We start from the raw sequence: 13,411 nt of genomic DNA, 5'->3' as shown, positions 1-13,411 counted from the left end.
GAGCTAGGCGCAAACTTAAACCAGACATGGTTCGTCCTTCCTAAGGTAAGGGCTAGGATGAATATTAAGCCAATCATTAATGATTTCAACAATGATGAACTGAGAATCAAATATATTGATATGAATTAAGATTCTTAGGGCTAGATTTACTAAGCTGCGGGTTTGAAAAAGTGGGGATGTTGCCTACAGCAACCAATCAGATTCTAGCTGTCATTTTGTAGAATGTACTAAATAAATGAAAGCTAGAATCTGATTGGTTGCTATAGGCAACATCCCCACTTTTTCAAACCCGCAGAAAAGACTGCTAGAAAGACATATACACTTGATAGATAAAATATAAAAAATAAATAAATAGGTTTAGTGATGTTACTGAACCAGTTAAAAATGTATTCGGTGAGGAAGACAACATACACAATAATCAGTATCTGGTTGTGTCATCTGGAAACAACCTTGTTGCAAGTTGCTGAATTGGAATAAACAAAAAGAGTTATCTTTAAAAGTTTTAGAATGTATTTAATCAAGTGTATCTTGCACTGTCTCTGAACAAGTCTGATTCATATTTACGAAAGATGCCACTAACAAAGACTTGCTACCTACCTTTGTTGTACTTTTAATAAGGCATGCTGAATAATATATGCCTATCGTTCGTTTAGATCTGTCTAAAGCTTCATTTATTTAAATTGATAAGTCTTATATAATGTGACTGGCAATGACAATATGTCACATACTGGTGCTTTATGAAATGTCAAGCTTCTTAATTGCATCTATTCAGCTTGTAGAGAAGAAATAGAAAAGGGCAGAAATCTAGTTGGCAAAAAAAAATCATATCTTTTCATGTTTGAATCCACTTTCTTATCTGAAACATCTTGGAGATTTGCTTCTTTAAAGGAAGTTAAACTAAACAAAAACATGTAAAACACTTGGTAAGTGGTCAGCAATTCAGGGTTTGGCTGAACTGGACCGGACCAATTTACTCAGACTTTATTATTTATCGTATAAATAAGCATGCTGTACATGACTAGATCTAGAACAATTACCTTTGTGCAACAAAAAACTATTTTAATTCTAGTAGCCATTTAGGAAGTTGCAAAAGCCCAAACAATTTGCAAACTAAAAGGGAAGCTCATGGACTTGTGAGTCAAGATGATGGGCACTGAGGGCTGCAAAACTAAGCTTCTGATTGGAGGAACTGGGCAGTCCAATGCATTCCTTTATAAATCTGTACGAGAAGCATAAATGCATATAATATGCAAAAAGTAATTTTATATTGTGTAATATATTTAAAGGAGACTCAGGGGTGAATATTGTGCATTGTGGGAATCATTACTGAGTTATCCATGGGCTACAGACCCACTTTCTCCATTTTTCTATGCACATATCCCTCAGTGTTGCCAGTAACCGAATATCAGCCTTTATTCTTAAATAGGATGCCTTTTGCACCTTCAAAGTACATCGTATGTGAGAAAAAAAATTAAAACTCTAATTTAGGAATCATGTGCTAAACTGATGATAGAGAAAACATTTTTTACTTTTCTGGCATACATATTCTTAAAAAGTAAGCGTCTACTTGTGTGAGTGCAGCATACCATTAGGCATGGCTACATATTATGTGACTTACCAAGACAAATAGGAAATTTAAAGTATAGCACTGAATTTAAATGATCAACCTATACAATTGCTGCACTTTCACTAATATAAAGACAAAATTACTATAGATTGTTGCCCTTTCACTACTGCTATATACCAGGAAATGTTACGGTAGCCTATACTATTGATTAATTCTTTAAAAGCCTTTACTGTCAGTTTCATGCTATAAATGATCATGAACATATGAGTTATATCAGTCATGGGGTTTCTTTATAAGGAGAGAAACCTACAAATGTGCCAATTTATATGAAATGGTGAATTGGAAAACCATTGAATGGATGATTGTGTGTTTCTGTGAGGACGGTGCATCCGGCTGGGTTTGTTCAAAAATCACCTAGGCGAATTGTTGAAACCAAAGAGTGGTTTATTCAATATATGGAAAAACAAGCAGAGTAATTCCTTAGAAGCATAACATAGGGATGTGACAGAAGCATAGTTCCTGGTCACCACACAAGATACAGTCACAGACCTCAAAAACACAGTTTATATAACACAGATTATTCCAACTATCATGAAGTTAATAGGGAGTGTATTAGAGCGGTAACTCATTGGTGATTGGTGGTACTATGACCAGTTACACCCAGACCGTCCTCCCCTGCTTACTGGTGACTGTTGGTTCCCTAGGGAGAGTGTGCCTTGGAGAATGGGCCAGATTTACATCAATATTTACTGTACTTGTGACCTGTATTTTTGGCTGTACAGCACTATGAAATAAATGAACTTTGATGATGACAATTTGCAATTCAACTATTCTGCTGGAAACAAATAACCATATAAATCTCTACTTTTTCAAATCATCAAAAAAATTGATGTACATATCCCAATCATATAAAAAATTGATTTCTGTAATGTGAGAATCTAGTAAATTGTGATTTGCAAAATCATCCCGAAAAATCCCCTAAAATATTCTCACCAGTTTTAGGCAGTTGAATTGCCTGAAACTCAATGAGATGAGTGAGATTTCCCATTCATTGGGATGAATATTATATTTCAATGGGTGTAGAAAGAATTTCTATGGGCAGAAAGCCTATTTTAAATCAATTACCAATTGATATGAATGGGAAATGCTTCATTATATAAATTATTATTTAAAAAATTAAACCAAGATTTAATACTATTATGGAAATGCCAGTGTAATATGTTCTGTTGGGTACACTAAAACTGATCCACAATAGTATTACATTAGTTTGCCGTCAACTCCATTACCTGCTCATCCAATCACAAGCAGCTAGCACATAAACATTGCTTGTGATTGGTTCAGATTTTCCCATTCATGTTTATTGCCAGTACATTCAATGGGTTTTCTGAAAATACAGTGTCTATTCTAATGAATGGAAAGAGTTAAGTTTCATGCTGCCAAAACTCCTATCCATTCTCTCACCATCTCCTGTCTTGACTATTGCAACCTCCTGCTATCTGGCATTCCTGACACCCATATATCCACACTTCAGTCCATCCTAAATGTACTACAAGACTGATCTTCCTCTCTCACCGCTCCACATCTGCTGCACCACTTTGCAAATCACTACACTGGCTCCCTGTGTCTTCCAGAATCAAATTCAAATTACTCACCTTTAACTACAAAGCTCTCAATAACACTACCCCTGCATACATCTCAAATCTTATATCAAAATACTCTCCCTACTGCCCTCTTAGATCTACCTCTGACCTTCGCCTTGTTTTGTCTCTGGTAACCACCTCTCACTCCCGCCTACAAGACTTCTCCCGTGCTGCTCTCCCCTTACGGAATTCCCTACCATGCTCAATCAGACATTCCCACAGCCTTCAAATCTTTAGATGCTCTTTGAAAACCCATCTCTTTTTTAGAGGTGACCTTATCCTCGATAACACTATTCACACTAATGCACTATCATAACTGTCCCAATCTCCACTCTGAGCCACATTTGCTCCTCTTGTTTCAGCTGTACCCTCGTCACATTATGTGGTCTTCCTTGTATGGCCCTGCTTTATTTATGTACTGTTTTCCCTACTGTACGGCGCTGTGGATCACTGTGGCACCTTACAAATCTACGATAATAATAATAATAATAATAATAATAGTTAATAGTAGTTAATAATAGTTAATATTAGTTAAACTGTCTAAATTTAAATTTTAGTTGATTGTAAATATAGGGAAAATTAATTTATAATATCTTTATGGTGGTTTTGGCTGATTTTAACTTTTGAACAAAACCGCCCATTGACAACTCTCCCCAAAATTGTTGCAAGCAAATGAGCCTTTCTGGTTTCTAATAAATGGTAGCTTGCAGTGAACACTGATCTCTATTTTTGACAGTATTCATCTAAGAGAGGTTTGATGGAGCGGAAGTGCAGAGCTGTATTGGTTTATATATGATTGGTCGGACTGGTCGAAGAGGGCTGGTATACAGTGGTATACCATACTTCTCCTACTGACTTCATTGTAAAACTATCAAATTCCATTCACTTACATTTTCCATGTTGCCACTTATAAATTTCCACTTCAACCATTGATTAGTTTTGAAATGCTACCTTATATGACACTGTATGCATCTGCATTTATGCTACAATGATTACCCCCACATATCAGGGTTTTAATTTTTGGCTTGTACCATTAAACCTGCAGTAGATTTTTTTCCACCTTCCCTATTCTCTGACTCTTTTTCCTTCTCTCTTTTAATGTTGGCTTTTGTTATTTAATTATGTTTCCAGTCAAACTTTTGTTAGTCTTTTACACCTTTTTTCTTAAAGCAAATGGTAATTTACTTAAATACCACATTGCTTTAAATAAATATATGTGACCTTAGTAGCCAATTGAACTATTCACATATTACCATTCTATTCATCTCCTTAATTTATACATATCCAGGGACTTCAGATCATTTTAATTCTCTGCTTCACAGTCCACTGACGTGGTCTTCAGAGCATCTACTAATGACTTCAAGCCTATAACACCACTATGTCTGCTCATTTTCTTCCACCTCTGATGTTTTTTTAATGCAGTCGGTTGCGCATGTTGCACATCTTATAGCCTTCGATGAATCTCCTGTATTAAAGGGAAAATGCGCATTTTAAATGCATTGCATATAAATAGTACACAAAGTTATATTTATGGCGTGTGTGTGTCATTGCCGCGATAGACTAAATAGGATTATAAAAGGCAAATTACTCAAGACAACTGATTTGCTGATATTGCAGATAAGTGAGGCCAGATTTTAGTTAGGATACAGATTACTAAGAAGTAAGTTAGATAAGTGTTATTAAGAATGTATATACATATAGAAAATTATTCCTGGGAATTGTGCATTGTTTGTCTGCTGACTATTATATGATATGGAATTCAGTAGTCAATTAAAAAAAAAAAGTAAGCCCTTTTAAAATGTAACCAGAGCTGCAGTTTATCTCATTCATTTTAATCTGTCAAGAAGACTTTCCAATACATTAAAAAGTTGCCTGCTTTTGTGCGCGCAGGACCGCTTGGAAGTCTGTGCATCCATTAAAAGTTGCACCACTGTAATAAATTCCTTAACATCCAAATCAGGATTTGATTACTCAAAAGTATATTCATTTAATTCAATAATCTATGTGCACAAAGAACAAGAGGAAAATATTGTGTACTAATGGGAAAATGTATGTAGTTATAAGATGTGCGCAAATATTTTATTAATACATAATACCATCACAACAGTAGAGAATATTTACACCAGTTCCTGCACCGTTAGGGATTGCGATCTATATTCCCTACCATATAAACACACAAACACACACAAGGGTTCATTTAATCTCAAGCCAACTAAACTCCAAGTATGTTTTTGGACTGTGGTAGTAAACTGGAGCACCTGTAGGAAACCCCTGCAAACATGAAAACATACAAATTCCACACAGATGGTGCCATGGTTGGAAATGAACACCTGTCCTCAGTACTCTGATGCAGCAATGCTAACAACCATGCTACCATGTTCCACTAATAGTAGTACAATAGAAGTAGATACACCATTACAAAGGCCAGAGACATGCAGGCGCAGAGCGCTGAATTGCCCCACTGGCACATACTTAGAAGAGAGAGATGAAGAGTTCCACGATTCTAATAGGCTATACATTATACATTATTGAACCCTTATAATGAGAGACCCCAAGTGTCAGGGACACCAACACCTTGGCATGTTACTTATATATAATGTCAACTATCAGTCACTCTGAATTAGACCAAGACCACCAAGTACTAAATCATGTACTACCTTGTACTAACTGTTAAACTAGCAAATTCACAGTACCATTTATCTTGCACTTCATGTTGGTTAGGGTTCCTGGCATCTGTACTTAGTCATTTATTATGTTTCTGGCACTTTCAAGTATAATTAACAATAAATGTAACCATGTGCATAGTTATGTTTGATGGCAATTGGCTACTTATTTGTGCTTGCCCCTCGGGCCACTTGTTGCCAGCTTTCCTTTGTGTGGACTATAGTAATTATATTCTTTGTTGCACTGCTTACTAACATCTGATGTAAAGTACAGGTAGTGGACAAAAAAATTCAATAATCTGGGTAAATGAGGGACACCAAGTCTATTAAAAGCTAAGCTTGTGCATTCATTCAGTAAATAACACCCAGCATTGTCAGGGTTGTTAAAGCAGCTCTACTGATGTGAAGGAGGATTTTAGAGGCGGCAGTAGCACAACGGGCCTTAAGGCAATGATTTATATCATTTCCAAACATGCATGTCCTTGATCCTTCTCAAATATACAGTACCACACCACCTGGTTGGCAACAGCACAAAGTGGGCATTCTCTGTCATATATGGAAAAAAGAGTGGGAACCTGCTGCTCTTTCCTCTATTTTTGCCTTGATATATACCCCCATAAGACGTTTATTTTCATTATCTAAATTGTACTACACAGATAAAAAGTAATAGCTCATTGGTTCTTGTGGTTTCACTACAAATGTGCTAATTTAACTAGATGTAGTCTGCAGTCTGGCTGGGCCAAAATGCAAAATGTAGACTTAACCTCATGTGTCAATCTCCCATTGTCCCAGAGATTGTAAGCTTGCGAGCAGGGCCTTCTCACCTCTTTGTCTGTTTTACCCAGTATGTTAGTTTATTATGTTTGTCCCCAATTGTAAAGCGCTACGGAATATGTTGGCACTATATAAATAAATGATGATGATGATGATGTACTATGTAACTGTCTTTGTTAGGTAAGCTGACTTTTTAATAAGAAACATAAAAATGATTTCCCCCTATTTACTACATGGGGAGAACATACAGAAGGTTTTTTTCAAAACGTTGACAACCCTTTAAATTAGAAAATATTTTTTCCAATGGTGTATAGCACAATATATCGTATTACTACTTAACATGTACGAATACTTTTTTATTTCGTCAATTAGAATGTTCAGTCTCATTGTACAAGGATAATATTTCATATGACGTCTCAATTTTGCCTAGCTCATGAGTAATTTCATTTAATGATTAAAAACCATTTTTACATTTATGTAATGAGTACAGCACATGTTCACCTTTAACATTCAGGGCAAGACTGTCTTTTTATTAATATATTCAAGAATTCTGTGAATTATTTGAAAAAATATCTTGGGCAATATTTATTACATTTATTAAGTGACTTTGTTATGATTTGCATTCACAGTTATAAATGAGTACTTATCTTTGTACATGCATAAATTAATAAATCAATATTTTTGGTATTTCCTTCATCAAAATATATACCATATGTTTTTTTAGTTTAGCTCAAAACCAATAAATTATCTTACTTTAGTTTTAATATTCAGTACATTAATGGGACACTGTATTTGATATTTAAGGGCAAAGTATATTTAAAAACACTTATTTTATAATACTTGGTTTTGTATTACATCTTGAGTAGTTGTACAAATATATTTAGTAACACAAACTGTACTATCAATTTTTTTAAGAAAAGTGACTTTAAAATCAATTTTAAAAATGAACAAAAGTGATGTAAATTAATATTTATGCTAATGAGGCACAATTTGCATAGTTTAGATTAACACCAAAAGCACACCGTCTAAGTTAAAAGGAAAACTACACTGAAAATGGCACTCCATACTAAATTATGAAAATAGTGTTAAAATTGGTGTGTTTTTATAATAGAAAATATTTTAAAAAATAGTTTTTTACTAGATGTCTTTTTCTTTTTTAGGGGGAATAAACGTAAAATGTAATTTTGTATAAAATTGTATTTTATTATTGTTAGAGAATTTGACTTCAGTGACAATTTATTTATTTAATGCAACAAATTAAGTAAGCATAATTTTTTAAAAAAATTCTTTAAAAGTGGTGAAATTATTTCTCAACAAAATCGTTGCATCCTTTTTATTCACCATCTAAAATATATATTGCTTTATTTTTGTTTGTGACATATGTGCTGTACAATGTTTTGTGTTATGTTTCATAAATGAGAACTAGGACTATTCTTTGACAAGCCTTATTTTTTAAAAGCTGGTTTAATATTTACCTGTAGCATCAAATTTATTACCCCAAAATTGTTTCTACCATGAATCAATGTTTCAGGGCCTACATTGATATATTATTGTATAATAAGCGTCTGAAATTAGACGTTTACAACAATGCCCAAGGAAACTATGCATATATGGGTGTCATAGCTATGTACTTCAGTTGTATAACATTAATAATAAAACATATACATGTTATTATTAATAATAATAATAATAATAATAATAATAATAATAATAATCCATTGTATCTTTCATACAATAGCTGAAGGAGCATGTGGCGGGACTTTACGAGGAACAAGTGGCATCATTTCAAGCCCTCACTTTCCCTCGGAATATGAAAATAATGCTGATTGCACCTGGACTATCCTTGCCGAACCTGGGGATACTATTGCGTTGGTCTTTACAGATTTTCAAATGGAAGAAGGATACGATTTCTTAGAAATCAGTGGAACTGAAGCCCCATCAATATGGCAAGTAACACAAATGCAGATCACCCTGCAATTTTTAATACATTACCCAGATATTGGCACAAATTTATGGAAAATGTGCTATTTGTTGAAGAGATTGATAAATGATAAAATACAGAACAAGTAAAGAGTCTCATAAGAGGTGGAACAAGTAAAGAGTCTCATAAGAGGTTCAGTACAAAAGAGACCTTATAGAAATTGATAAAACAAGTCATAGCAGTGCAGATGAAAAATAGATGTGGAAGAGCCAGAGTTTGCAGGATTGTATTTAAAGATCAAGTGAGTGACATAATGAGAAGCTGAAATATTTAAAGCTTTGTAAGTAATGGAAAGGACTTTGAATTTTGTTATGGAGGGCATAGATTGCTAGTGCATAGACTGATACAGAAGAGCTGTTCATATGGATTCTTGAGAGGTGTCAACTAGTCTGAAAATGGCCTTGAGGGCAGATAGTCGCAAAATACTATGAGATGGTGGATTTTTTGTTTCATATAAACTCTTGTAAGAAATTGACATATTCTGGCAATGTTGCACATGTGTAAGTAGCAGAACTTGTCTTGAACATGATGTGTTAAAGAAAGGGTAGAGTGGATATTGACTACAATAAAGTAGAAATTAGACATGGATGTTACTAAAACTTTGTCACCTTCAGACAACTTTCAGGAAGGCGGGTTGATGTTTATGTAAGAGAGTAAGAACTCTGTTTTATCTAGGGTCATTGTCAAATGTGTTTGAAAATCTAGGATTCAAAGAGACACTGACAAAACTGAGGAGGGATAGGTTTGATAAATGCTGTATGTATAATTTGCATATAAATGATTCTGTAAGGCAAAGGATGATGCAAAGTTACCAAAATAAAAAGTGTTGACAAATAACAGCAGGCACATCATCAACTAAAAGAGGGATTTGAAAAGAAGATATCCCAGAAAAATGGAACACTACAGAAACTAGTGTCAATTTGTGTAAATAAGTCTATAAAGTAGAAAAAGAAAACATATTAAACAACTCGAATTTCCAGTAAAATTTTAGCTACCCTCCCAAGCAAAAGTTAGAATATTCCCACTCTAGGGCCTGAGTCATTAAGGAAAGTAAGGCAAAAAAGGAGTAAATGTTCTCCGAGACAAACCATATTACAATGCAAGGGGTGCAAATTAGTTTATTATTTTGCACATAAGTTAAATACTGGCTGTTTTTTTGATATAGCACACAAATATTTGATAGCTTTATTTTTACACTGAAATTTAAAGTTGATCTAGGACATGTCCTACCCCATATATAAATCTCTCCCCACATTTTAAATTTACCTCCTCCTCCAATGCATCATGGTTTTGCTAAGGTGCGAAGTTACTCCATTTTTAAGCTTTGCTCTCCTTAATGACTCAGGCCCTTAGTGTCTATTATATGCAGCCGAATAGTATTTAAGCACTACATTTCAAAATCTAAAACACAAAGTAACACTGTATTGCTCACCTTAAATTAACATATACTTGTAGTTAAATATATAGTGCATACTATACCGAGTGTGATTGTGAAAGGAAAGAAATGTTGGGGAAGAATTACGCAAACAGTAAAGTCTGCTTAATAAGTGGGTCTATCTGCTCACTAACATGTGCTCATGTTCAAGGTGTTTTTTTTTAAGTTAATGTCCAATGCAAACAAATGTTTCACCAAATATAAATTATTTAACAGATCTAACTTTCTGTAGGATTAGACTGCTCAGCAAGCATTTCAAGTAAAGTTAGTACTCTAGAGGGTTTGATATATTTAGTAAGTTCTCCTTAACAATACATAGTTTGTATTCTACATTGCTTTCTTTTATTCAAATAATATAATCGTATTAGATTGTCTTAATTACAGATAGATATAGATAGATATGCAAATTAATTCAGGCAGTCTGGCTTAGCAAGAACAGTTGGGAATTCTCAGCCTTGCAAACTCATTTATGTGAAACACATCGGCCCTTCTGAAAAAATATTTAATTTTTCAATATCCAAATGGCGCTATATAAATAAATGTGGATGATGATGAATATATGACTTGAGATATTGCATGTTCACATTTATGTCAATAATCCCATAAAAGGTATAAATATCTCTCTCTCTCTCTTTTTATATATATATATATATATATATATATATATATATATATATATAGTAATGTATATGTGTGTGACACACTGGTGCTTCCTCCAAACGGTACATGCATCAAGTCATCGGCAAAATGACATTTTCCTACAGGTTTTACCACCACTTGGGAGACTAAAGAGGAGAGACATATAGACAATAAAAGAGACAGAGAGAGCAGAGAGTCTAAGTACACAGGAACATACCCAAATTGGAGAGACTAGTGTGTGAGGCTATCTTTGAGTGCAAGCAGCAGCAGAGTCAATAGGAGAAGAGAGCCAGCAAGGAGTTTTGGAGTGGAGAAACAGCAGAAAAGTAAAGCTAATTATATTTTAAAACTCATGCTGGTGGACTGAGATATTGCCAATAGGGTGAATGTGTTGAATAGAGAGGGTTAGGTATTAAGAACTGCTTAATTGATTCACATCATCTTAAGTGTGTTCTTTCAGGTTATCTGATGAGTATTGCGAAATAAGTCACTGAATCTACAAGTTCCAGAACACTATTGAACAGAAACTTAGAGATTGTTGGTGGCCATAGTGTGTCTTAACTAATATTATTAGGAGCTACATATCAAGATCTGGGTGAAGGCAGTGTTTGCAATCAATTAATGAGAGACACTACAGATGGTTTACAAGCACCATTTCCCAGGGGAACCTGGTGAAGGATATATATATATATATATATATATATATATATATATATATATATATATGTCTCATTTGTATGCCACGTACAATAATCAATGATAATTCTATCATCATTATTTATCATATTATATATTTATGACATTCATTTTCAGGTATATGTAAAGGACATGGATATTCCCTCAAGTTTTTCATAAGTAAGCTTCAGCAAGGCCCCCAAAAAAATATCTATGTATGGAATTAATTATTTATTTTTCAGGGCAATTTGTAACACAAGAGAGGCCAACCAAGAAGAAAATATTCTCCATATACCAAGTTCATTATGTAGCACATAGAGAATAATACACACAATGTACTTGGATTGGAAAAAATTGTTTGTTAAGATGAATCATAAGGTACCTAAGATTTAAACATTTACTATTTACAGCAATTTACATTTATTCTACCAAAACAGCGCAGCAATAAGAAAGAGCAGGCTGAAGGAAGTGCTCAATAAAAACTTATGGGGAGAAGAATGGGGAATGAAAGTTAGTGGAGTAGCACTGTTAGTTGGTGCAATAGCAGCAGAAGTCTTTGATGAAAATAGTGTTTGCTTCCTGACTGAAATACAGGAAAACTATCAGTGAGAATCATTAGATGATAACAATGCTCAGGAGTAGTGTAAATGAAGCTGTAGTTACTGATGTCACTCTTCCCATCCTTGACATTTTTAAAGATTTTATCAGCTTCCCTAGAATTTTAAATAAATTGCTACAATTGTTTGTAAATAATTTAGTGGTTAGCACTTCTGCCTCACAGCACTGGGGTCAGGAGTTTGATTCCCGACCATGGCCTTATCTGTGTGGAGTTTGTATGTTCTCCCTGTGCTTGTGTGGGCTTCCTCCGGGTGCTCCGTTTTCCTTCCAAACTCCAAAAACATACTAGTAGGTTAATTCACTGCTATCAAATTGTCCCTAATCTATCTATCTCTGTCTCTGTGTGTGTGTGTGTTAGGGAATTTAGACTCTAAGCTCCAATGGGACAGGGACTGATCTGAATGAGTTCTCTGTACAGCGCTGCGGAATTAGTGGTGCTCTATAAATAGATGATGATGATGATGATGATGATGATTCATGCTTAGGTCAGATTTATCTATTTTATAGATGTTTAAAGTAATTATATTACAATGTATACTTCTCCAAAATTATCCTTCTGCATCCTTTAACTTAAACTATTGGCTCCAAACTATTATGGTCAATGTTCATAAAATCTAGAATATGTACTGTAAATTAAAATGTACAGACCGTATGTGTATAATATGTACAACTATTTTGGGCGTATATATTATATCATACTATTAAATTATTCACAATAATGCTTCTTAATTTGAATTGAGAACTGTATACTCAACAGAAAAGATATACAAATGTGTTATGAACAATGCTGTTTTTAATATATGGAGCATATTTACCGAGTAACAAGTGAAGTTTGATTACTAAGTCTTCCTATATACAATGGTTGTGTTACTAACACAATAATTCTATCCATGCTTTCATCCAGCAAATGGGACTGACACGCAAATGTCACAATGCTGCTTAAAATGTTCACCGAGATGGAAGTGTTTTAAAGTAAAGTTTTAGAGACAGTTTACATTTTTAAACTGCACTACCTCAAAGCAAATAATACAAATGAATATGATTGAAAGTCTTAAAAACCATATATGCATTGCTATAGCTGCTTTGTTTTCTTTTACCTTTTCTGAAAAAAAGGTTACTATCAATAAAATAATACACATACTGCTTTGACATTATGATGTAATCTCATATCATTTTGCTGTTTTTGTTATATATGGAAGATAAAATACAAATAATGAATGTTAAAGAAAAATCAAAGTGCTCACTCAATGATGTCTGCTCATACTTGTCAGTCTGGTTTAATTCCAGGGTTCTTGTGTATTGTACATAAAAATTTCAGTTAAAATGTTCTTCAAAATGCCTTTGAATTGTGATCTTTTTGAAATAATGATGACACTTTTGGGCTGCTGCATATAAAGCAATACTTGGCGTTTGATAAAT

At 34.0% G+C, this 13,411-nt stretch overlaps 1 protein-coding gene across 1 annotated transcript in view; it reads left to right on the top strand.

Annotated features, from left to right (window-relative positions):
- CSMD1 (CUB and Sushi multiple domains 1) overlaps nucleotides 1-13,411 on the top strand; it is a 1,526,452-nt gene that overhangs the window by 719,399 nt on the left and 793,642 nt on the right. The window contains exon 5 of the mRNA XM_075202483.1: nucleotides 8,383-8,590. Within this exon, the coding sequence (XP_075058584.1) occupies nucleotides 8,383-8,590 (208 nt within the window). The remainder of the gene's footprint in view (nucleotides 1-8,382; nucleotides 8,591-13,411) is intronic.

This window comes from Mixophyes fleayi, chromosome 3, assembly GCF_038048845.1.
Source record: "Mixophyes fleayi isolate aMixFle1 chromosome 3, aMixFle1.hap1, whole genome shotgun sequence".
NCBI lineage: Eukaryota > Metazoa > Chordata > Amphibia > Anura > Limnodynastidae > Mixophyes > Mixophyes fleayi.
The sequence above is the reverse complement of the archived record's forward strand: the minus strand, read 5'-3'. Positions and strand labels throughout refer to the sequence as shown.